The sequence below is a fragment of the Chrysemys picta genome, chromosome 8 (genome assembly GCF_011386835.1).
Source record: "Chrysemys picta bellii isolate R12L10 chromosome 8, ASM1138683v2, whole genome shotgun sequence".
Lineage (NCBI taxonomy): Eukaryota > Metazoa > Chordata > Testudines > Emydidae > Chrysemys > Chrysemys picta.
In genome coordinates, this window is record NC_088798.1 from 37,292,157 (window position 1) to 37,319,974 (window position 27,818).

Sequence of the window (27,818 nt, forward strand, 5' to 3'; positions counted from 1 at the left end):
ATGACGCAATACCAGCTTCAGATTGCATCATTCATTGTTTTGCCTAAAAAGCAAGTACTGTCCAAACCCAGTCATAGATTTATTCATAGATCCAGTCAAAGATGTATTTTAGTCATTTCTGGTTTCAATTGAGATCCCTTCCCTTTATAACTCACTTATCCTCCGCCATTCCCAAGTCAAGGGTCGTATATACTGACCCAATAGCATATCTTGAAAACTAGAGCCAATCAACAATTTTAAGCATCATTTTCATTCTCAGTGACCCAGAATTAGTAAAGTTCGACTACATTTATTTCAGAAGCATTTTGGCTGTAGAGGAGTGTTATCTGTCCATAAAATGTATTGCCCTGACTTTCTGCTGACAGGCCACAGAAATACCAAAATTAAATACTTGCTAGACTGCAAAAAGCTTCCTGTTAGCAGAATGTGACAATAGACAGACAAGCACATTGCTGCACTTGCAAGGATCCCAGAAAGCCGTAGAATTAGGAAAAAGCAACACATAGCAAAGCAAATTGCAGCTGAAAAATTGTAACATTATTCCCTTTTAATATATATTGTTAAAAATGAACATTTTTACAAGCTGAATAGATGAGAGTCCAGATGCTGTCTGCGTATGTCTTATGCATTTCATGATTACAAACAAACTGCAGAATACATATCAAGCCATCTAAAATGGTGTGGATATGAGCCCAGCTGGTGTCCCCATATGCCTTATGAATTTCACCATGTAGGGATACAGCAGAGCATATATAAACTTGGCAGAATTTGATTTTTTTAAATACAATTTTGATGGATGTTTATTTTTAAGCATTTTTTACATTTTAATTTATATAAGTTTTCACATTTGGGGGAAATTATGGGGGGAGGGGCACCAGACAATAATTATTTAGTGATAGATGTTGAGATTCAAAAAGTTAAGGTTTATAACTGTTGAAGCTCAAAATTGTCAACATCACATATCAAAACATATAAATAATGATCCTTAAATCAAACGCTAAGTTCTCAAGCAGTGTCGTTTTTCCTTTGCATAGCTGTAAATTTTGATTCTGGATCGAAACAGGTTTCCATTGGTTTGTATGTGTTTGGTGAAATCAATGTTTGCCGATATTTTCTGATAAAAATCTAATCATCTAAGTATAGCATCAGAGCTGGTTTCTGCATTTTAGGCATCTCTTCTTTAAAACGTACAAGTAGGGTTGCTGCACTGGAGTGTTCTGCACCATAATCAAAACAGGCCCATCAAGAGTTCATGAAAATAGTTGCATTTTATAGTCATATTTTACTGGGAACAGCACTGGCCTAGCTAATATATTTTCCAGGAGGGTCATGACAGCTACTCAATGTGGAATCCTCAGTGCTGCATGGTACCATGTACTTCTAAAATTCTAAAAGAAAGCCCTCGGGGTAAAGAAACAGATCAATGACATGGTAAGTGGTGGGCAAGTTTATCAACTGCTACCTAAAGTGCAATAAGACCAGCCCCTCTGCTGTACACAGTAGATGAAGACTAGTTAAATACTGTGGAGGTACATCATGGAATTCTAGTGCATCCTATAATAATGAAGACAGTCAGTCAACATCAACTTTTAAATTACTCTGCTCATCTTATTTACTTGTAGACTATCAACTGCCTACTGTCCCAGATCATTTGTCTAAAAAATACTGTGCCTACAAATGAAAAATAAAAATACAGTACACAGGAGAGTGTTGCTTCTTGTTTATCCACTGTCAGTTCACAACAAAAACATCTGATCAATTTAACCCAAATACTTGACTGGCATAGATCCCTGAGAGGGAGAGAGAGAGACCCAGTTACAAGTTGAATATACACAATATGCTGAAAAAAATCTCAACATAAAAGAGCCTCTTGGTAATATTAAATAAAAGCTGCAGGATCAATACCATGCAAAAAAAAAAAAAAAAAAAAGTGAAGATTTTACTTAAAGCTGCACATAGAGCAATTTTTAGTGGGTTGGCTCTTAAAGAGCCAGAGGAAGAAAGGTAAATGTATTTAGCAGGGTGGTACACACATTTGAAAAATACTACAATTTTTTAAACAATTGATATTTTAATGAACACTGTTTTCAATAGTGTAAGTAGCATTGTGGTGCTTGAGAGCTCTATTCTTGCTTTTTTCCATTTCCATGCATCTTTATTCTGGATTTTCAGTTTAGCTGGATAAGTATATGTTCCGTTCTCTGGTCTACTCAAATAATATTCACACTGTGAGCCTGCTCTGTCCTCCAGGCAGTGTTTAGGTTATTAAAGTAGAGATTAAATGGACATTCCCTTTAAACCTATACTTTCCCTTCATTTGGTCAATAAACATATAATGTACACTTGACATCACTTTTTTTATTAATAGGTTGGGCAGCCTCCACCACTGGTTAGTGCATAGGCATTAAACGTGCGGAAAATGTGAGGCTTGGCATGCTCTGCTTGTCTCAACAGATCTACCAACACTGCTATTCTTGATGTGTGAATAACTGTAGCATTATATCTGCAGTTGCGAAAGCTAAGTCTTCAGAGATAGGTCAAGCATACACTCTATCAAACAGTTGCAAACCCTTTTGGGCTCTCCACCTATATAAAATTACTCTATATGGGCCAATTTCAGCATTAATGGAGAGCTGGATTGCCTTTCCAATGGGTAGGTTTGATATGATTGTGAACACTAATAAGTGGAAAAAGGAGATATGAATGCATGAAGTTAAAGACAAGTCAGGTTCTCGATTACACACTACAGCAATTGTTGGAAAATTTGAAATATGTCCCCTGTTATGCTCCCAAGGTCAATCAGACTCCCTTGTGCTTGATTATATAAGTTCTGGTCATGTTAGCTAAAGGGACCAGATGTTTACAGGTATTTAGGTGCTGCACTCAGCATTGTAACACCTAACTGATTTAGGAACCCAAATCTCATTTTCAAAAGGGATTTAGGCACATAGGAGCCAAAAGATCATTGACAATCCTGAACTCAGCAGTACCTAAATATCTTGAGCAATTTGGACCAAGATGTCTATGATTACATTTACGCAGCCACTTTTCCCACAAATTCCCTGAAACAAAAACATAGGGTACAGAAATATGTAAATTGCTTGTTAAGCTATTTTCCCCTTCTCCTTTTCCCCCATTCACCTTGACACATACACTTCTAGCATGCCAGCTGGGTGCCCTGAGATGCATAACACATACTCAGAGGGAGAATATAGACTCCATGTAGTTTCAGTGATCTGCAATAGCTGTACTTCTCATGTTAGTTACAGAAAGAATTAAGATATCCTGGGACTAAGAATGGAGCCCTTAACTCAGAATGAGAAATCATTACTAAAAAAGGATATATACCAATGACCAGAATTTCTATATTTTGTCATGTCCTTTATCCTAGCTACAATGTACATCATCCAAGACATTCAGGAACTACATATCAACCACTGGACTACACTTAAGTCAGGAAAATATCCAAATAAACTTTTAATTATGATACAATACTTATTACAGTAAAAATTGGCATTTTTTCTCTTCAAAAGCAGAAGCACCAGTCTTATATGTAACATATGGTATGAATGATATCTTAAGTGAAATACAGCATAATGTAATGAGCAAACAGCATTTTAGTACAGAACATAATTTTTAAAAAAAGTCATACACTGAAATCTGCTCAAATGGAAACAATGTCATGCTGAATTAAAAACTCAGATTTTAAAATCAATCGATCAGAAAATGATGTACTGCTGAATAGATATATGAATAATTAAAATGATAAATAGCCAAAAAAGGCTAGAGAGGGCATTGTCATACAAACATGACTAAAGTTCAGATTCCTTCCCTCCCCCCGCCCCCATAAATAAATACATAAATAATGGTGCAATGCTTTTGTTGGAAAGTAAATTGAACTTTTAATATTTAAGAAGCAGTTTTCAAATGTTGATGTAGTTTTAATGTTGTAAAAATCAAGTTATAAATCAGACAATTTTTACTCTCTTATTTTCAATACACTTCAGTTATTATGAGTGGACTGTGAAAAGAGATGATGTCCAGTGTAGTGAATACACAGCAGCTTCATCATCATGTGACTTCTGCAAAGGCCGTGATGTGGTTCTGTAAGTTAAAAAAAAAAAAAAAAAATCAAACACAAACACACAGTTAGCTATGTATAATCATCATAACAAAGATTATTCCTATTTTTGGCTTTTGAAACATTCTTATGCTTGGAGAGTTTTGTAGTACAATGTAAATAAAAATGTTTCTAATTGCAATGCTGTCCATCCCTTCCCATAGCAAATCTTTTTTTAAATAGTGCAAAAATTGTATACATAAGTACAGTGAACAAAGTAACTCAGTGGTATAGTTCTACAACATTTTAGCTTTTAATGCATTTTTCATTTAATAACAATTTGAATAATTAAATTAGTTGTCGTTTTATTGCTGTCTTATTTATAATTAAAAGCTAAATTTCTGGGAATGCAAACTGCTGCCTGACAGCTGATAGTATTCTGTTTTAGTGTTAATACAATTTTAATGTTGCATTTCTTTTTAAGTTTAATTGCTCCCTGTGAGCCAGATGGCATGGAATGAAGTAGTGAAATGCTAGAATTCACTAGTTTATAGAACATATTAAAAATTACTTCTTCAGACCCATTGCAGCATCATTTGCAATGTTCTTCTGTTGCTTCCTTCAACAAGTGTATTCTTTAAGAATGTGTGTGTATATGTAACAGGTTTTACTTCACTTTTTACTTAAAACACTACACAGTAAAAACAACTGTAGTGTCCAGAATAATTATGCTGTCCATTGTCATGCTCCAGTCTGAGCCTGCTCATGCAAACACTTATGCAGGTGGGTAACTTGACTCATGTGAGTCTCATTCACACACCTGCTGAAGTGTTTGCATTTGGTTCCTAGTGGTGGGATTCTGCAAGGCACTGAAAGCCTACTCTGTGGTACCAACTGTTCTCAACTCCTATTGTCTTCAATATACAATCTCTTTTCTAAGGATTTGTTTAAGCCACCATTGGGAAACATATTTTAAACAGACAAAATGAAACGCAGTCCTATTGCTATAGGGCCCTACGCATCTCCTCCCATGTGAAAATGCATGGAGGAAAATTTAAGGCGGAAGTACTGCAGATTTTGGTGTATTGCTGTAGGATCACATCTTTTCTCTTGCCACCTTCTCATATCCCCCAGCAGTAGGACCACAAGTAACGTGGAGACAGTGCAAGGCAAGAAAAATGGGTAAAGGATATGAAAGACTGTACACGCCTTACCCTACTGTCACTTAAGTCTGGTCTACACTAGCGGGGGGATCGATCCAAGATACGCAACTTCAGCTACGCGAATAGCGTAGCTGAAGTCGAAATATCTTGGATCGAATTACCTGGGGTCCACACGGCTCAGGATCGACAGCCGCGGCTCCCCCCGTCAACTGCACTACCACCGCTCGCTCTGGTGGAGTTCCGGAATCGACGGTGAGCGCGTTCGGGGATCGATATATCGTGTCTTAACGAGACACGATATATCGATCCAGGATAAATGGATTGCTACCCGCCGATACGGCAGGTAGTGAAGACGTACCCTTTGTCTGACTCTCTTCAGTGCCCCTTCCAGCATCATCTCCCTTTGCCAGTAACATTCCTAACTGTGTTCTCAATTGCTCTCAGGCTGTGGGCTGGTTTTCTGATTCATGTGACGGGGTTCAGAGCTCACATAAGGGTCATTCATATTGCACCATCCTTACTTTTTAGAAGGAATTTAATCTGTGCAAGGGAGGAAAGGTGCTGCTTAAAGTGCAGATTCCTTAGCTCTTCCTCTAGACCAATCTCCTATGGGGATAGAGGCATTTTATGGAAGGGAATGTAGTAGTTACCGATTGGAAGTGGAGAGATGGAACATCCTACCATTACACCCTATGTCCCTCTATCTCTAACCCCAGTCATTCTGGTGACTTTGTTCCTGGCCTCACAGCACAGCAAAGGGACATAACTATGTTTTATTTAGTGGGGGGAGGGGAAATAACCCATGTTTTCTATTATGATTTTTAAAAAAATACTGGAATAAAAAAGAAAAGCTTTTGTATTAGTGGAACTTTGGATTTCTGTAAAGTCTCTATTTTAATTTTACTCAAAAACATAAAAATGCTTTAAACAAATGACAATTGATTAAACATCTGCTAGCAAATTACTTTCTCTAATGATCATTTTGATTACTACAGAACTTGATGTGAAGAAGTTTTCAGAGTTTAACAGTGTTAATACTTGGCAAAGATTTCTGGACTGTCATCACAAAAGAGAAATAAAATTAGATTTCTTAAATGGAAAACAACATATTCAGATGAAGCTCAGGGAACTATTTACTTACTGGGTCAAATTCTGCTCTCAGTTATGCTTGTGCCACCCCACTGAACCCAAAGCAGTTGCAGGGGATTACAAAATTTGGCCCACTGTATTTATATTGACACCTATTTAGACCTGAAAAATGATACAGTCAACTTAATCTGATTGCTGTCTAAAAATTGTTTATCTATTGTTATAACAAACGCCAAATTGAAAGAGATTAGCGAAAGAAATATTTACTCTGTTTTTTCTTTAGGTAACATTTTCAGAAAACGGGATTTAGGTAATTTTGAACATTTTACCCTTTGCATACTTGATGATACTTTACATTAATATTCAGTTTCTACTGTTGTTTATGTGGATTTTTCACATAGCAACAGAGAAAAGGAAACATTTTAAAGAACATACGCTGGCAGGGGCACTCTGGTGCCCCCGGTGTAGAAGGTGTAGAACCTGAAACTGCTTAGCTCATTGTTTTGAAATTGGCTAGATTTTCACTCTAGAGATACAATGCTCTTCCACAAAAGTATCCAGTGGAGGGGTTAGTGGAACCCAGACTGGTGGTCAACATTGAGTTTCATGGACATCTTTTTCCTTGGGAGCGTGGAGGAAGCAGGCATTATGGCCTTCCAAAACCATAGATCCTGTGCATAATCCCCCTTTCTGAGGGTGTGTGTGTGTGTGTGTGTGTGTGTGTGTGTGTGTGTGTGTGAGAGAGAGAGAATGCACAGAGTCCAAGTTTAATGCTGTTTCAAGTGGCATTACTTTAGGAGTGGATACCTACTGCTTAAGGAGAAGAGAATGCCAATGACAGTAGTTTCATCCTCCTACCTCTAAAAACCAGCTGGTCACCAAACCCCTAGATCACACACACGGGTGCATCTGTGTGGTCTTAGGGCAAAGGGTATCCTACTGCAAAGGAATTCCTGCACAAGATCCTCAGCAAGATCTGCTAACTTAGGATCGCCTCCAGTTATGGAGAGGTTGATCTTGTGAACGTCCTTAAAACTTGCCCAGTTATTGTCAATGGATTTTGCAAGATGCCATTTTAAATGGATCAAAAGGTAATGACTTACTTGTGCCAGGACTGACTGGTATTGATGCGTGCAAGTGTGGCACTCTTCGTGCTTTCATATACAGTGTTCTCAGACATAGATTCTGAGGAAGGATGGTATTTAGAGAAAAAATAGACTCCCTCTAGAATAAATGACTCTTCAGTTGCTTTACCAAGCCCTTTTACTTCAGTTTAGCTTTATTATGACAGACAATTCAGTGTATGAAATTTGCAGCAATGCCAGCAAAGGCACACACAGATGCAACAGACAAGCAAAAATACATGCATGAGAGCTCAAATCCTCAAACTCCATGGGAAATAGTTATACCACTCAGTGCTCACAAGAATTAGGATACAGTTGGGTTCTGTTAAACTTTAGTAGTTTTACACATTGGTACACTGTTTTGTGTTATTTTAAATTGACAGTGTGACGTCTGTGGAAGCGGGAAGAGAAGATTTTAAAGACTTCATGCTTTGTAATTATTCCTTCAAACCAATAAAAATTAGAAAAGTGAAATGCTAAAAGTTAAACCTTGAGTGCAGGTTTCTGGGGAAAAAATCCCATGTTTTGTAGCATGTTTTTATGTATTTAATTTTGATTTATAACCTGCTACAGACTGATCAAGCGCATGTTGTACATGAAAAATTCTGCATCCCCTTACTTATCTTTTGTATTTTCCTTAACACAGATTTCACATTTTAGAGTAGGACATACTCGTTTCTATTCCATAAAAACAGTCTTTTCTAGAGTTGTGAATACTTAAAAATAGCCATTTATGCAACAAAATTTCTCTTTTCAAGACACTTTAAAAAAAAGTTCCTACACTGTCTAGAATGGTGGAGTTTAAATGAAAGTTAATAGAAAAATTAAAAAGGAGCAATTCAGAAAAATTCTGTAGCCGCAGAAAGTTAGCTCTCCCATATTTAAGTCCCAACACAAAAGAATATCTCCTGGTTCTACAGGAAAGAGAGGCATTTTTAGAGAACACAGCAAGTAATCCCTCAGTGAAATGCTACTTCTTGCGAAGTTCTAAACCTGCACAGAAGGCTGACATACATTATATCTGCCTTTGCTTTAAAGCCACACTCCAACACACTAGTGCGCTTCTGCGCACATACGTTTATTGCCTTATGTGAAGATGTTCGAAATGGTTCATTCGTGTTATCCAGGAGAAGAACCTAACCAGGTGTGCTTTGAAGGAGTTTTGTTGTAAAGGGTCTTCTTGATTGTTATCAATATCTGGGTTCTGTAATACCTACAATATGTATTTTTACAGAAATCACATTAAACATATTTTCACATTTCTTTTGTTCAACTGCTATTTCATTGTACTACTTACTGAAACTCAGATGTGTGATCATGTCATTTGCATTTGAAATAAACAAACATCTACTTCCAGGCAACTGTAGTGTAACAGTGGCAAAGGTCTGATGGGAACATATATTCAGATGCTTGATTTCAGTAAAATTTGGAGCTAAACTGCTTTCTATCCTTTTTTGAATGCGCTCTCTCCTGTGTTTATTGTACATATTGTTGACATACTGAGTGATCAAGATATAGTCATATGGTCACAAAAGGCCAGCAAAATTTCTCATAAGAAATTTAAACCCAGGCATTCTGGTTAGATGGCATGCTAGTGAGAACAGATCTGTCCACATGTTCAAATATGCATTGCATGTATGGCTACCTCAATACTTACACCTCCCAATTAAATCATAATAAAAACACTTCATCTTAGCATTCTAAGGATAAATGTATTCAGCCCTAAGGTTAAAACAGCAGTTTTGCATTGCTGAGCCAGCACTGGCAATGATCCTTTGAGGGGAGATACCGTACCCACAGCTTCTGAGCATCACAAAGACGGGATATCTTTCTTTCAGCACTGCTTAATCACCTCCAAGCATCCCAATTAAACAGACTTGGCAGCTAATTAATAACCATTCCTTGCCATTAGGTGGCATTAGGCTCAATTCAGCTTGCTAAGAAAAATTCTAAGTAAGTGAATAATGTCTCCAATAGGTGCACGCACAAGGAAGGTTGCTCTTTATTAAGTCATAGAAGGGAGCAATATAAGCTCCCCTGTGCAGCTGGTCATCTCTGCCAGCTGGCATGGAGCTGTGAAGAGTGGCAGAGATATGGCTCTCCTTTCTCCCATTCCCCTTTTGGTGCCCATGGTGATGGCAACAGGGAGCATTCGCTGGGGTCACGCGAGTGCATGGGCTGGAACCGTATTGGTCCTAGCACAAGTGGTTGCAGTGGAGAAGGATCTGTGTGCTCACCTCCATTGGTCACCCAGGAATGTGCTGGGTGCCATCTAGCCTTATGTGAAGAGTATTGCATCACGGATATAGGTATTGAGCCTGGTAGCAGAACATTGGGGAGTTTCCAGGCATAGGAAGTGACAGTATATTTTCTTGGTTTATGGGAAGAGATTAATATATTATTTTAGGATGGATGAGCAAACACCCCTTCTGCTGGGGTAACAAATGACGTCAGTTTTAAGCAAGTGAATGGCTCCATTTTAGTTCTTTTTCTTTATTAAAGAGAAACAGAATCATTGAAATGTTTCTCCACAGCACTGCCTTGGTCCATGGCAACATGATCCTGTCAGAGTTCTAGTCATGCACAGTAGTGATTTGCTGTCATTAAGTTATCCTGACTACTGCTACAGCAGAATGTAAACTGATAATAAGGAAAAGAGAGACTCCAATATTCCAATACACGTAAAGTCAGGATTTAGATTTAGGATAGTCTAATTTAGTATATGTTTATCAACAGGTGAGGGAAGGAAAAAGCATCGTGCATGCCAGCTTTCAAGCTTGCCTTTGTCTCCAGAGAAGACCATATTATAAGAGGTTAGCTAGAAAACAAAAAATGAGTCGATAATAAAAGCATCTAGCAAGAGATTGGGGTTTGAACTAACTTAGCCATAAATTAGATTAATTTTACACATCTCTCTACTATTTATTATTAATTCTGAATTACTATTTGACTGTATCTCTGGATCCTATCCAGAACTGTAGGTTGCTCCAAAAATTTAAATCACAACACTGAAAATGTAAAAAATTTCAATATAAGACTTTATTTTCCAATTATAAATCTTCCAGTTAACTTATTTTCTGAAAAAAGAAAGATGCTTTTCCCACTGCCTAAATCATCCTTCAGCTTTCAGCCTCTCTACCTTGGGACCCCTAACATGCCTAAGAGTCTGAAAGACAAGGTGAGCTTTGCAGCAAACCCTGGGCTTGGGCTGAGCCAGGAGGGAAATGAATTACAGTGCTGAGAACTCTCATGGAAAACACCTGCTGCTATCCCCCAACCTGAGAATGCACCACTGATCTCAGCTGATGGAATATGAGTTGGAGAGAGAGGCAGTCTCTCATGTTGCAGGGTCCCAAACCACTCACAAATGGTGGACCCATTCTCTCAGCCAGGATGAAGATATTACGCTCGCAAACTCATCCAGTGGTTTCACCCAATCCACCATCATCACATCAATCTTGCCTGAAGTAAGCCTCAGACAGATATTATTGGATGAGATGGAAGAGGGACAACGAGGAAGAAAACACTAGCGTCCATGAAATCTTCACCCCAGAACAGGCAGGAGAGAGAGGTTTCAGTGGCCTGACTGGATTTCTGATGAATAGGTCAGCACTGTACAGAGTCAAAATGTGTGACCTATGATGGCTCCTTCCCTGCCTCACTGGCTTTTAGCCTAGTAGAGCACAGCACAAAAATAAGGGATGTTTTCTTTTACTAACACAGTCTGTTCCAGGCCAGCTAACATCTTGTTTTGTTTTGACACCTTATAGAGAATTTACTGAATGGATTATTTTGAAGGTATATATTCATCAACTAAATGCTTGTCAAAGCAAATGAGCCTATGACCTCCTTATAACAAAAACTCAACACAACTGACAGACAATGTGGTTATAAAAGGCATATTAGATAATTCTGAAAAGATACCTGCTTTCTCTTTCAAGGAAATGAACCAGAAACTAGGGTCTCATGCAGCAATCCTTAGTGGGGGGAGGGGAGGGAAGGGGGAATCCCATTCTCAAATGATGGGCATGTGATGTGAATTGATTAAAAAAATGCACCTTTTATGCTTAATACAAAGAAGTACATTAATACTAATTTGTACTAAAGTGAACTCCAATGAAATCTTTGTTTTAGTGTCCTGCAGGATATGAAGTTGTTTACTGTCTTCAAATGAGAAGAGAAAAGATTTTAACAAGTAATGTCAGAAAAGCTCATTATAAAAATTAGATTTACTTTAAAATTTGCATTAGTAGTTCAAACTTTCCTTTAGGTAAAAATGTCTGAAGTATTGTCGTTCCTTAGTTATGTTATCTGTTTCAATGCCTGCTCGCTAACAAAATTGTTCAGGCATAGCCATACCTAACATTTATATAACAGAACAGCATCTTTGCAAAAGCAAATTTTTTAGTATAGCAAGATAACATGAATTTTAAATAGGGTGCAATAGTTATTCATGCCAAGCATTCTGATTTACCCAAGGATCCTGTCACTAGTACGTGCTCATCTAAAATCTTGTTTGTTTTGGCAAGAGATCACAGCTTTTCTCCAGTTACTGTGCCACTGGTGTATGAACCATTTTATCCTCCATTATCATCACTCTCATTCAGGAGTTAAACCTAATCCTGCAGTCCTTACTGAAGCAAATATATTATTGAACCTGCTCTGCAAAGTTAACATACCCCAAACTTTCACTTACTTGAATGGGAGTTCTGTACGTGGGGTGAAAGTTGTCAGAGTATACAAGACCAGCGGTACACCCCCTGCACCTTTTCAGCCCTACACAGGGATCCACTGGTTGAACAGCTGCACAGGGCAGCTGTGCACTCCTACACGTCACAGAAAAGGTAACTGTACTGACCCCACTTAAACTTGTGCTTTTATGTATATAAGTAGCCCCAGTACTCTATGCAGCTGGCTTGGAGCAGCTGCATAGAAATCCTACATGTAACCTGGGGCTTGGGTCACAGATTTCATTATTCCAACTGCTCCACGTTCTACCCACTCTCAGCCTGAATACTCAGTGTCGGTGTCAATTAAAGAATTCACTTTAACATTGTTAAGGAAGTCACTGAAATCTTCACCCTCAAATCTCCTCACCTGAAACTCCTTCACTGTCAGCATCCTAACACCAGCCCTAAATATGTGGGATGTTATTTCAACACCCAGTTGACTTGAACTGTTGAGCTGGAACATGAGAAGTGGATTGGTTTCCAACGTAACCATACCATAAAGGGAATAAATGGTAGATGCAAGTAGCACGTGCTCCCCCTTTTGCCCATTTACTCCAGGGTGTTTCACAGTCACATTGTACATGACCTGATGTGTCTGTGGCATCACTGGGCATGGCTGTGAGAAGGGCACATTGCCATAATCCAGTCTTGGGGTTGGCCGACTTCGCATCATTCCTGAAACACAATTGCTGGAAGGGTCTCATAGGGGAAGCCTCATGTGTCTCATAAGATGTTCTTTTTCCTGCTTCCAAAACATAAACACTCCTTAAATGTAGCATTTCCTGCCTACCACTCTATTGAGGCAGTTTGGGATACAGGATACAAGCATCAATGTTCAGTCAATCCAGAAAAGTTAGCAAAATCACCATCACATTTCGGTATTTAAAATGAAATCATCTGGACGGACGTTACCTTTTCTAAAGGACTTTCTACTCGTGGGATGCTGATCATTGGCATCTGGGCCAGATTATCCATATGAGAATTTTCATGTTCTGGTTGTCTTCCTCTAAAATTATTTACCACACATACAACCTAAAAAGGTCAGAAGGTAGTTAGAATAATGAACAAGCATTTTACTTATTTGAGCCTGAGCCTGAACTCCTTACTCAGGCAAAACTCCTCTTACTAAAGTCAGTAGATTACTGTAGGAGAACAGAAATATCAATGAAATAAAATAAAGATACCCAGTTTGTCCTACTGTATCTAACCCTCTAAATACTAATTATTTTTAAATTATCCTGAGTTCAATGACTTCTACTTTGGTAAAATGTTCAGCAGTGGACCCACTATCACCAGAAGCAATGGCATAGTAATTCTAGCAAAGAAAACATTATAAATGTGACTAAATTAACTAGATTGACTGAAAGAATCATGTGAGTGTGTTAGTCAAATTTATGTTAACAAAAAGTCTTTAGTATTTCAAGATGATATAATTTTAAACAATATGGTTACATGCATTATCATAGTACAAGCGATCTTCCTAAAAGAAAATCTGTTGCTGATGTGGAATAATAAATGGCCAATTATATATAGTAATTTTAATCTCAAACTAAGTAGATGTTCAAATTAAGTTTTATCAAAAAATGCACAAAAAGTACAGCAATAACACTGAACTCGTATAAAGATTAGCAAATATTGAAATCCATGATAGTGCTTCTAACACAGTATAATTTAAATGCTAATCATTTGGTACTATCCTGACACCAACAAGAGCATTCACAAACACTTCCTCTAGAAATGGTTATAAAAGTCCGTTGTTTTATTTTATTAATTGCTTGTATAGCATGTTCTCAACTTGTTCACTCACTTGGCTTTTCGAAATGGATTGCTGGACTTGTGCAGAGTGGAAATTGATTTTAGTGACAATTTACTACTTTGAAAGACATTTTTCAAAATGTTAAACAATTGTTCCTGCAGTTACCAGAGTATAAATTAAATGTCTTGATAAAAATTTATTTATATTCTCTTTCCAATAGCTAATTAATACATAATGCACTTTTTTCACGTTTATTGTAGAGTATAATTTATTTGTTTAAATAAATACTTAATCAAACGGAGGGATTTCTACAATTAATGTCTGAATATAAAAATGATATTCACACAAGTTTGTACAGCTTGTTTTCCCTTCCCCAGAAACAGCTAATGAATAATCAAACATTTAAACACCACAATTTTTGATTGTTTCTTCTAAGACGTCATTGTAGTGCTGGGGGTTTTACCACTGAACCTTCTCCAAAATCTAATTAAATTTAATGTCTCTACCAGTTTTATAAGGACTCATGCTGAAACAAGTACATGTTCCCTTGTGGTGCTCCAGTGGTGCTAGCAGGATAGAGAGCTGGCTTAAACAGCAGGTGAGGAATTCTCTTTGAGTATTTCCCATGTGATAGCTCAAAGCCACCTAGTCCTGACTCTCTGGGGTAGGAGGTGTATGTGGCCAAGTGTCTTACACTCCCTCCCTTGATCCTGAGCCAACAGGACCACCCCTTAAAGGGTTGGTGGGGAGGGGAAGCATAATTTAGAGAAGCCCTAAGGCTGCTCTCAAATGTATCTCCAGGATCAGGAAGGTTGAAGGTGGGGTGATGGCTTTACACTCCTTGGGTTCTGAGCCCAGTGTAGCTTGGTCATACCCAAGGATTACATCCAAAGTGTTTCTTAGGGGAAAAAATATATAAACTTTTGAGAGGGTGAATTTAGTATTAGTGAAAGGTGTCAGAGAGACAGACCTGTAGGGAATTTGAGTGTAGATCAGCATCTGTGCCCTTTCACAAACTTCAATTCTCTATTGAGATTGTCATTACAAGTGTTGGAGTGGTGGTGGTTTTGTGATTTGGACATTTGTCCACATGAACTGAGACTGGAGATCTGGGTACCACAATAAAGTTGCATCCAATTCCAAAAATCTCTCCAAAAGAGAAAGGGCACCTTTTTATATGGAATATACAAACCAGATACCAATTGCAGCATCACTAATGGCTACACTTGCAATGACAGAAAATGATACATTAAATCACTCTTTGTCGGCTTCTATAGGATTTAAAGCTAAATTAAGTCTTTTATTCTGGTAAACCACATCGTTTTCAATTAAATATAAATGAATACAAAATAAATTTACCAGGTTGTTGTTTTGTTTCATTTTGCCATGAAGAGCAACTGATTGATAATGCTAATATGGCACTTTAATACTGTATAGTGAAAATCAAGATTGGATGTCATTCTAAAAGAAATGCCCTAGCTCAACAAGTTATGGGCTTGATGTATGAACTATGGTATGAAATTCTATGCCCTCTGTTCTAAAATCTATGCATCTATGAAAACTGGCATTTTATTAGAAAACTGAGGCCCGCCTCGAAATCTGGCATTTTAGTTTCCTGTAAAAGAATCTAAGGCACCAATACTGCCATTAACAGCATAAATTTACACATGGAATTCTTTAATGTGTTGTAGACATTTGCCCACGTGAATTGAAGCCATGGGTCTGGGTGTCAGAATATAGGTGCATCCAGTCCCACAAGAAAAAGGGCATCTTTTTATATGCAATATACAAACCAGACACCTGAACTGCAACATCACTAAGGTAAGAAATCCGGGACCCAATGAAGTAGAGGAGTTTTGCCATTGACTTCAATGGGGCTAAGATTTTACCTTTTGTCTCTCTCTCACCCACATCCAAACACGCACACACACACACATATATATGCACTTACCAAAAACACTGCTATTGATATTCCAATTATAAATCCTGCTATCACATCTGACCAGTGATTTCGATACTCGGCTACTCTGTTGATACCAGTAAGAAATGCCAAACACATTAAGCCTAAGCACAGAACAGGTTTTGCAAGCCTTGTTCCTCTGGCTTTTATTGTGTTGGTAATATACATCTGAAAATTAGAAAAAATGAAGCATAAGACTATAACCTCTAAGGGAAATCTTTGTAATTTGGTTGGAAAAGACAACTATGCATACTTTGATTTTTGTATAGAAAAAAAAAAGTAGGGCTCATTATGCAGTACATACCAGTTTCATTCTCTTTTTACCCAGAGATTAGATGGGTGCATTCTTTACATAACATTCAGCATTGCAGGCATTAAAATAAGAGTGGCACATGATATGGCTATTAAAAATCTTACATAGCTGTCAAATGTACATTTTCCTTATTGGTTTCCCTATGTATTTTGCTTTATACTCTCTCTCTTTTTTTTTTTCTTTTTTTTGGCTAACTCTGAAAATACAATTAAATGGAAACATACTAATCTCCAGTTATTTTAAAAATGAACAAACAAACAAACAAAACCCTGGTCTTGCAGTGTTATAGCAAAATCTTCAGATTTCATATTGTGAAATAGGGTGGCAGCATTTTAACGATATTCAAGGTCCCCTCCCATACTATGCAGCATATGATATACAATACGTAGCAAAACCTCAGGAATTATGATTCAAGGCCCAGTACAAGTGCAACATCCTACCCACAAGACACTGCTGTTCAGAGTTTGGCCTGGCACAGCAAAGAAATCCCCTTCCAACTAGCTCTAAACTCTGTGCATAGCAGTAGTGAGGAGAAAGAGAGGGTCTCCAAGAGTCTGGCCTGGGTGTTGAGAAGACTGGCTGCAGGGTTGTTAAAGTTAAAGCTGAGCAGGTAAGAGCTCAGGGATTTCACAGGTCACTCACATCTCCAGAGCTCCAATGCTATATGAGGAGGACCTGGCTGTCCCACCTCCAGAGCCAACCCTAGCTTTACTCTAGTGAAGCTTCAAAAGCATGCAGAAGAACCATTCTTTTGTGCATCTTAGGAGTCAGCATAGCCAAGTCATGTGATTTTTATTGCAAGTCTTGTGATACTTGGTGTTCGTGCGGTTATGGGATTATGCTAGAATCTCAACCTCCATTAAAAATAATGGTATGATTATGGAAACAATCTTGAAAACATGAATCTTTAAAGGCTCAAAAACCAGAAGGCAAATAAAAAAAGAATCCAAAATGTATCATTTTTAAATCTCGTGCTTTTTCTTGGGCAACTGACTCATGATTTTTGAATGCTTGGTGTTGCCAATATAGGAGAAAATGCTTGTCCCGCAGAGCTCCTGACCTTTCTAGGCAATTGCCTGTCCCTCACACACTGCATGTGAGTAGCTTTAAAGAGGGAGACTTGTCCATTTATCTGTTGCATAATCTGACGGTACACGGGGATTTACCAATAACATCGAGAATTATACCACCACCACGACCAGAACTAAATTTCGGTAATCCTGGCTGGATGGCATACCTGCACTCCTCAGATGCACACTGAAGGCAATTAGTGACAGTAAATACCATTGGATGAATAGACCTAGAAACTGAAGCTTTTGTATTCAACAGCAACTTCGCATGCCAAATTTTCCTAAACTATTTCCACTTCCAAGCACCTAGTTATCTCTATATAACATTATCAGTGTAAACCCCTAGTGCAGTCACCATTGCAGTGGTGTGAGCAGTGTTTTCTGAGGGTGCAACATGTCTACACTACATCTGTGTAGCTTACAATCCTGATACATACAAGGTTTCAGGCTCCAATAGACCCACAGAAGTAAATTCCAGAGCTGTAAGCTCTCCACTGAGAAGGTCCCGTTTCCAGTCCTCCCCCCAGCTGTTTAATGTAGGTTCTACGACTGATCAAAAATTTTTCATCCATGCTATTCATTGGAAAATTGGGTTTTCGACAAAACAATTTTTTTTCAATAAAAGTGTTTGCTTTCTGCAGAAAATTTTGACTTTTTGTCTAAAATCTGAAAAACTCTAAACCACAAAACTTTTTCATTTTTGACAAAAAGGTTTTTTCCTGTGTAGAATTAAAAATAAAATAAACAACCATTTCTAGAGACCTAAGCCATATAGAGCTTCATGGATGAAAGCCAAAACCTTGATTTACACAAGGAAATAAGTAGGCAGAACTGGAGAACTGATGCTTTATATTTCCTATGAATAACAAATGGCTAGCCTCATTCTGTACCACCCGATGCTTCCAACTGATTGTCAGGTATAGCCTATCACACAGCACTGCAATAATCCAGTCAGAAGATATTTTATGGGTCTATCCTTATGGGATCAATGGTGAACCAGGACTTCTAAGCATAGGAGATAATAGTCAGACTGTGCCAAAGGCACAACCCCACTCCCATTATCTTGAATCCCAGCCTCAAACCAAGAGCTACGATGTGCTCACTAAAGACAAAAATCATCAGTCACAAAGGACATGTGTGTTTGCCACTATAGATCCATAGACCGAACATGATAATTGCCAAGTACTTTGCTTAGAACATCAGAGGGAGAAACATAACAGAGAAAAAAAATCAACAGCCAAATTAGGAAACTTAAAATCATGGCAGTACACACACAACATACTTTACATACTGCTTAAACTTGCTCATCATTGACCTCCAGCATAAAAATGTATGATGTACAGCATGAAATCATTATATATACAATTATTATTAATGGGAATAAGCATTTTAGGCTGTATTTCCAACCCCCATTCCTCCTCTCTTTCTCATTTAGAAAACATGTTTTTCCCTTCACTTAATCTCCTTTTATCTTCACTTCTCTGTGTGCTACAGTACTGAAGTCAAATATTGATGAGATAAAAATGATTTAAACTTCCAGCAGTCTTTTGTCAGCTATTTTTTCAGGAACTGAACACCAAACCCACTTCAAGTACAATGTGGTCTGGGTTACCAGTGACTCTCTATTTCAGTTCCCCAGACCTACTGGGTATTTTAGTACTGTGCAATCACTGTGATCCACACCACGTAACACAGGTCTCCATTCACGCTTAGATCAGGGAAAATATAGCAATATCTTAAGTGCACAGCAGGATCACAAGAATTCAAACAGTTTAGATAGATTTGACAAGAGAGCTGGCAGCAGGTTACCCTGGTTCAACTCTGCACCATGGGGTATTAAGTCAAAATGACTACTTCTAAGCAAATATCAACTAAATAAATGACTTTTCCAAAGGCAAGTGACGGTGATGCATATCAATTGTCTATGATCTATTCTCATCACTCCAGAAGATAATCTTAACTCTAACTCAGGTGTCAAAAACATTACAATCTAAGGGGCCAATTCTGTTGCAGGCCAAGGCCCCTTAAATCCCTTCTTGATTCAACACTTTGTAGGAGGTGTTCAGCAGCACTTTGCATTCGTGAGCTCCTTAGTCAGGCATAACACCCAGGGAGTGTTGCCTGAGTCAGAAAGCGCTGCAGGATCAGGACCTATAAGTGTCCTTGTCCTCCTTGGATAACTAACAATAAGTTCCAACTACTGGGTTCACTGATAACTACAATCAAAATGGTAATGCCCCTGGCATTCTTCACAATGGTAACTTGAGAGTTTTGCCAGAATGGTCACCATTTTTACCATGTCTTTATACCACAGGCACAACTGCTTTTACAGATAATGAATCAGGGGAAATAGGAACCTGTTTTTAGACACTCCCTTCTGCCATTGGGCATTTCAAATTTGCAATGTTCTTTGTACACATTACAAACTAGGAATCACACCCATCTGTTTCTAACATTGATTTCCCGCAGTTTTGGAGGAATGTACTCTGATATTTAACTCAAAGATTAGCCTTGCAGTATATATATATATATATATATATATATATATTATATTGTGTGTATGTGTGTGTGTGTGTATATATATATGTATGTATGTATGTATGTATGTATGGGTATATGGGTATATGTGTGTATATATATACAATTATATACACACATATACACATATACACACACACACATACACACAATATAATTAAATATGCTTTCTATTCCTTGTCCTGTATCGGGGGTAGCCGTGTTAGTCTGTATCCTTGTCCTGAAGCAAAGTGGCATTAAACAGAGTAAACAAATAATTTAAACAAAACAATAAACATGCTGAATTATTTTGCTATGGTTTATACAAATGTTAATTTTAATAAATATTAAATTCATCTCAACAAAGGAAAAACAGCTCAGTGAATTAAACCTGTGCTCTCATTAGTGAGGCTGAATGATGTTGGATGAATAAAGTTACTTACTGAAAAAGTATTTATTTCAAGGACAAAAATGTGGGGAAATTAAAAAACAAAACCAAACTTTGTAAAGTAATCATCTTAGCAAAAGGGCCAATAAACAAATTAGATTATGCATGTAATATCAAGGATAAGTGTCCTGAGATGATACACGAGAGAACTATCACAGACCGCACTCTTCTCTCTCTCTCTTGGTGTATCAGTTCCTTGTTAAATCCTGATCAGCAGTACTCTTGCTATTGCTAATCTTGTTTTTTCCCGAACATGGATCTAGCCGTGTCGGGGTAAGAAGTTGCTTTGCACATGGGGGCATGGGGTCAGTAAGAAAGTGACTTGTCATGGTGATTTTGTAGACAAACATTTACTAGACATTCAGTAAAACACTCATTTTGCTTTTAATCTTCAAGGTGTTGGAATTCAGGTTGCCAAAGCTGCTTCATAAACTGAAAGAAATATCTAGAGCCAAGTGTTTCCAAAAATAAATATTTGCTAGTTCATTTTCTTTTGAGTACATCAAAACAAAATGCTGGCATCATAAGCTATATGGGAGATTGTACTTTTGATACCTATATTTTCAGAACCTGCCAATAGTGTATTATATTGGCAACCTCTCTCCAAAAATAAAACAAAAAAACAAAAACCCCACTTACTTTCTATGAACCAGATTTTTAAAGGTATGTAGGCACCTAAAGATATGGGTCTTAGGTATCTAGGCACTTCTGAAAATCCCACTAGGCTCCTTGTTTTTAATCAAGATTCTACCAAAAAAGCTATTTTGCCTTGCATGCTTATATTTTCCAATGGTTATGTCAAAACTTATCAAGTGTTTTGTGACAACCTAACTATAGCATATTCGTTACTTTTCCCTTGGTTTCATGGGACTGTAATGGTTTTGAGACACTCTGGCAAGTTATAGAAGGAAGACCTGCCTCTTATAAATCCATAATGCCTTTCTGTAGTCAAATTGTGATTAATGTGTATCTTTCTTTTAGAAAGAACTTTGTATAATTTTTTTCAAACATAATATATTACACATTTGTTAATTTCAAAAATTAAGAATTGGTTGTAACCATCAATACAGCAATTCATTGCTACTGCCACTAGAGGTCAGAATGATCATCATCATCTTCATTGTTATGCCCAATACAAAGAAAACTGTTAAATGCAATCCTCTGTTTGGGCTGTGTCTTTAAAGATCTAACCAGGAGAAGAATGACCATATATATTGTACACGTTAAGATTTTAACAGGAAAGCTTCCAGCCAAGAGTGTGACAACTCTGCCCAATATGAAACAAAATACAGATTTTATATATCCTGTACACACACATTATGGGGTAAATGAAACAATCTAGAAACATACAAATGAAGAATAAAAAATAAAGCATGTGGCAAATACAGGACAGATGACCTGCAGGGTTATAGTAAGAGCTCTCTCTAGACTTTTTCCTCCAATGACACTACATCCTATTCTCCTTTACCCTCCACACACACACACACACATCCCATGGTTTGGAGTCTCCTCACAGTTCAGACGGTCCTAGACTGTAAGTCAAGCCCTGTGAGGGTGCACAGCCTAAGGGGGAGAAGTACACATACTCTTACATTCCTGAGTGACCTCCCAGATCCTACAGCCAGGTGTGCCGGGGGAAGGATGCGCTGTCTACCTGCTTACTCCCCCCGCACTCCCTCCAATGCTGAAGCAAATGGTGCCGAGTAATGGTGTGCAGGGCAGGGTAGTCATTGGTAGGGACCAGTGGGAAATTACTGCCCCCATGAAGCAAGGGTGAAAAGGAAGGGAATCAATAGTTCAAAAGCACAGTCGAGCCCATGACTGTTTAATATACTGTGTAGAAACAGGCAACTCCTGGACTGTACAGATAAAAGTGGTCATATCTGCACCATTTGTGGGACATGCAACCGCCATACAGGTTGAATTTGCAAGAAGCAGGATACTCAGATAAAAGAAAACAATAAAAAGGAATGCAAAGATTTGTAGGTAAGTAAATGAACTAATGACCACCACACTGCAGGTTCAGGGAACCCTATTCCTGTTCTGACATTCTTTTGGAAGCTGTCTCCAACTTCTTGGTCTACACGATAATCATTGGGCCAAATTCAATCCTGGAGTAACTCCATGGCCGTGTCCTTGGGGCAAATAGAAAAGATGTCTGATTTCCAATCTTCTGAGCCTTGCTGCAAACAAAAGACCTACAGAAAATTCCTCAGTTTCTCTGTTACCATACTCAAACCTACACTTCTTCCACAGTATTGCAAATATAAGGTGTTATTAGAAATCTTATTTGTCCACTTTAGGGATGCTCAGAGTGCAAGTATAGAGAGAGTTCTGGGAACTTTTCTGAGTAAGGCATTAAGTAAAATAATGTAAAATTTTCTAGAACTTGTGCTAATTAATTATTCAGAACCACTGGATTTAGGGTTCCAGATTTTCTGACACAGATAGCACTCCTAAATGACTAATTCTCAGTTTAGTCTCCAATTTTTTAATTACTGAGTCATGAGATTTATAAAATGTGCTTTTCAGACTTCTCTAAGACGACAAGCAATACTGAAATACATTAGTTAAATAAACAAACATTAACATGGACTCTAACATCACAGTTCCAAAGAACCACCTCAGCTTCCTCCAGTCCTCCCTTCAGGCAAAAACTTGTGCAAGGTGTGCCTTCCAATATGCCTTAAATACCCACAAAGTCAGGCTCTTGTGTCAAAGGGGAGAGCAAGTTCCAGAGTTGTGGGGCCTTCAGAGAAAATGCTCTCATCTGATCTCAACAGGTAGGGAATAACACAAAGAGAGAGGTGGCCTGTTATGGAGCCAGGACCACAGCCTTTATAGATCTAAACTAACATCTTGAAGTCCACCCAAAACAAACTGAAAGCTAATTCAGACAATGGAGCACAGGTGTCACCTGTTCATTGTGAAACACACCAGTAATAAGTTGGCAGCCACATTGGGCATTAGAGGAAGACTCCAAGTGGTCTTCAGGTGTAGTCCCAACCCCAGATAGAGTACCATTTAAATCATTCAGCCTGAAGGTGACAAAGGCATCTAATATCTGAGGCAAGATCAGTATCAGAGAGGAAAGGTTTTAATCTTCATAAATCCCATGTGTGGATACTGCTGCTACTTGTCTTCTAAGAGCAGCCAAAGATTCAAAAGGACCCTTGTGTTGTACACCTTACTAACAAAAGATGGACAGCCTCATCTCTCTCTCTCTCAGTGCTGTGAATACCAATACCACCATCACATCTAGATGTTTCCCATAGCCTATCACCATTGCTCCATCTTGTTTGGACTGAGCTTCAGACAGCTAGCTATTATCCAGACCCCATTAAGCAGACACAGGGAAAGCTGAGAGACTGCACCATCTGGATCTGATAAGAGAGACACTGAGGTGAATGTCACCATCATATTGATGGTAATGGAACCCAAACTGCCTCATTGTCTCCTCCCACAGCCTTATACATGCATTAAACAGGAAGGATGATGAAAATCTCCCAGGACAGAATATCAAGTGTCCAACATTAGAATTTCAGTGAAAAGAATGGAGCCACCAAATTTCATCCCTGCTTAGATCACAGCCATGTCAACACTTCACAATCAAGGGTATCAAATGTAATCAATGGATCAAAAAGTTTTGTCAAAGTCAAATAAAATATCCTGAGATGATTCCTTACCATATCCAGTCTAGATCCAGTTAGAAAGGGATCTAGGAGATCTTAACACTCTAGATATTGCCAGAGTCACTGCACTGTAATCTCAAACTGCATTTGCCTAATGGCCTTCACCAATGCAATTAAAAAAAAAAACAGAACAAAACCGATGATGGTCGGAATATTTTTCAGATGTGTAAATCCAAAACATTTTAAATCTCACAAGTGGAACTAAAATCTCTTCCAAGTTGCAACTTGCAAAGATCAGCCCCTACATTTTCAAAGCAGAGTGACAGTTGTTAACCACAAGACTCATTATAGTCTAGGAGAGATCCCAATATACTTTTGAAATTTTACCCAAAAGACTCATGATTTCTTGTGCATGTGTTAGGTTATGCATATATTTATGTTTTTTCATAACTGATGTACTTTAATATGCCCCCAACTTAATGAGACTAGACAAAGTTTCAGCGTTTTCTACTAGGTTTTGCTATTTGTTTGCATGCCAAAATTCTGGTGATATTATTGTCTTCTGTTTAACAGACTGTCAATGGTCACCTGACACATCCCACAGTGTTAGCAAGGTTGATCCTGTTGGGAAAGGGTTCCGATGATTTACAGTAGAACCTCAGGGTTACGAACACCTCAGGAATTGAAGTTGTTCGTAACTCTGAAGTGTTATAACTTTGAACAAAATGTTATGGTTGTTCTTTCAAACGTTTACAACTGAACATTGACTTACTACAGCTTTGAAACTTCACTATGCAGAAGAAAAATGCTGCTCTTTTTTTTAGTAGTTTATGTTTAACACAGTACAGTGCTGTATTAGCTTTTTTTTGGTGTGTGTGTGGGGGCAGGGAGGGGAGGAGTCTCTGCTGCTGCCTGATTGTGTACTTCCGGTTCCAAATGAGGTATGTGGTTGATCGGTCAGTTCGTAACTCTGGTGTTTGTAACTCTGAGGTTCTACTGAGGCACGTGACTCATACCATAACTGGATATTAGGGAGGGGGAGTAACTCCCTGGAAAAAGAGGATCTAGTTTGTGGGCTGAACAATCTTTAAAGAGGAGGTCCAGGAGCAGCCAAGCCTGGATAGAAGGTTTGGATTGGATTTTGTGTTGTTTCATTTTGAGTTTTGTTTTGGGATTTTGTTGTGGGGGGGAAAAACCCTAGGAAAAGGGTAAGTTTTGAATCACTGCAATCGTCTGTGTTTGGAGAAGGGTGGGGAAGCCACCAGACTACATTGCTATAGTCCAACATTTCAGTTGCTAAGGCCTTCTGGAGAAGTCCCTAGTAAAAGAAAGGTTCAAATGTTAGAAATAAAATTGTTTGAGAAGGCTTTGCTTTCAGCAGGAGAGAAATTCAGAGTTGCCATAGCAACCGCCCACGTGCAAAAACAAAACAAAAAACAAAAAACACACACTGCAAAGGAGTTAGCCAAAAAAAGAAGCTATTATTAACAAGCCAATCTGCTGAGATACTAGGTGACAGGGGCCATAGATGTTTGTTGATAGACCAAGATAGAAGATAGCTCAAGTAGGGTCCTGAGTTTAGGTTTAAACACACTCATTGGTAAAAATCACACTGATCCTGCTTTGTTTACTCCACCTGCTCTTAAGGTGAAATCACTGAAATAGTTCCTTGCCTGTTTATATCCTAAAGTGTATTTAGTGCATAGCTGGCTGGAATGCAAAGGGAGCAACAACTGGGATTCTGCAACAATTCCCAAACAATACTTCTGGAAAAAAACAGAAAGCAGAGGGAAGAGTTCAGCTCAGTACTCCAGTAATGCTAACGTTCATGTCAGCCTAGCTGAGTAATGTACATAGCTGATACTGTGCATCCTCTGACTACCCCTGCTAGCAAGGCTCTAATGGAGCCCCAGACACAAATTAAAACTCTTCCCCGGTGAATAATTCTATGGGAGATCAGCTGACAAGAAGTGGGTATATATAAATATCAGGAACAGCCATCCCAAATCCCAGGACATTGCACTTCTTACCCTTACATGTACTAAACTGGGCTTTCTAGCTTTAACAATGAACACCACAAAGCTTTTATAAAATGAATGATGAAAGCAGGAAATATGAATTAAAAAAAATTAAAAGGATAAGTTTCTCCCTATGTTGTGTCATGAGTTAGGGTGTGAATTGCATCATGATCATTCAGTGCATACATATGATCTACCACAACATAATTCAGAATTCAATTCATGTCACTGTTTTATAGCACTGTAGTATAATTAACTATACTGATATATACTATGCAAAGACATATGTAGTCATGAGACCCATGGGCGCCATTTATTTCTGAAGCTAGAGAGAGACCTGGAAAATATGAAATAAACCCCATTTATTTAGTTCTCTGACCTTGTCACCTGCACACTTGCACACCAACTGCACCACAAATACTTCAAGCACTCCAATCTTGTTAATCAGTTTTCCCTCACAGCCACCAGTTTTTCTTCTTAATAAACCCTACAATAAAAATATTTTCTTCTGTCTCAGATCAAATAAGAGTAGGAATTGAAAATGACACAGGTCTGGACCAGTGGGAGTTTGCAAACTGTCAGGGCTACTACAAAATGATCTATACAATTAGAAAGTTGGAAACATTAGTGATATGTGAAATAAAGCTTTTATACTTCGCTCTGACGATTCATTAGATATTGGACCTTAAAATCATGACAATTTTTTTTTAAGAAACTTAGTCTAGAATTGTTTGGCTTTTAAAAAAATGTATTAGTACTATTTTTTTTCTTTTGCTCTGCAGTGGTTGTAGCAGCTGGTTTTCTTTAGTTACTGTGACTCATGGTTACAATGGGTACAGTTTTATAGATGGATAAGACAAATAGGAGCAATTAAAATGTAAAATTACAACTATTTTGTAAAATAGCTTGAAGCAGATATAGAAGTAAGTTTAAATGCATGAAATGATGCCTCAAATATGTCCCCAAAGCAAGAGAGATTGCTGAACATGAGTGTTGCTCTTTCCTATAGTTGAGATGGATGTTTTACTGTTTGCTTCCCTACTTATTTCCAGATAACACTCGCCTTGTTGTGATGTTGATCAATGCTCCTAGTGTATTCAAGGAACTTTTTGTAAATGCTACATTTAGTGCTACATTTGTTGGCCTTAACACGCTTTCTAGAAGCACAAGAAGGTACTCTAGGAATGATGTCTGAAAGTGCACTGGGGGGTCAGTGGACATAAATTGATGCCTGCCACTAGGAATTCGATTGACAAATATCAATTGTCAGCTCACTAAAGGTTTTCTAAATATAAATAAGCTTAAAAAATAAACATATCCAAAGCAAAGACTACCCCATTTGAAGGCAATAGTTTATCTAATGATGAAATTATCTATTCAGGCCTGTGAGGACCACAGAGCTATACATTTGCCTTGGTGCTCAGATGTCACTTTATGAGCTTAGATTAGACCAAGAGGCTCTGAAGTGAGGCCCTGTAGGTGACTATATTAAGAAGAAAAATGTGGATTTGGCTATGAATTGAAAATGTGCTCTGTGAGCTATACTCTATGATTTTTAAACTGTAATGTTTGAATCAGCCTCATTACTACTTCCTCCTTCACTATCTCCCACCACTTCTTCTACAGACTCTGCAGCAGCTCTGGTGTGATCCAAGTCTACCCAGAGCAGCTCCTGTCCCTGCCCTGCAACAGATGCTCAGCAGTTCCCCTGCTGGCCATCAGCTATGTCACAGGAGAGGAAGGAAAGAACAGTTCTGGCTGTTTCATTCCCTGCTTCCCTGGCCAAGAGAGCAAGCTAAGGGCTCACCTGGCTTCTCCTGAACTCCAGCAGGGGATTTACAGATGCCTTCCCTTCGCACCACCATCTGAGTGGCACAAAAAGAGACAGGGACAGGAAATCTACTCCAAAGTATTGACTACGGCTGCTTTGTCTTTCTA

The 27,818-nt window shown here is 38.2% G+C and overlaps 1 protein-coding gene across 6 annotated transcripts in view; it reads right to left on the reverse strand.

The window, feature by feature from the left end:
* Nucleotides 1–515: 515 nt before the first annotated feature.
* Nucleotides 516–27,818, reverse strand: part of PLPPR5 (phospholipid phosphatase related 5) — a 136,351-nt gene continuing 109,048 nt past the window's right edge. For 2 of the 6 annotated variants that reach the window (XM_065555605.1, XM_008170622.4), the window contains 3 exons: nt 15,874–16,050; nt 13,079–13,198; nt 516–4,104 (listed from right to left, as the gene is read on the reverse strand). In XM_065555605.1, the coding sequence (XP_065411677.1) occupies nt 4,072–4,104; nt 13,079–13,198; nt 15,874–16,050 (330 nt within the window). In that variant the 3' untranslated portion in view covers nt 516–4,071. The other 4 variants (XM_042840619.2, XM_065555607.1, XM_065555609.1 and 1 more) reach the window with 4 other exon arrangements.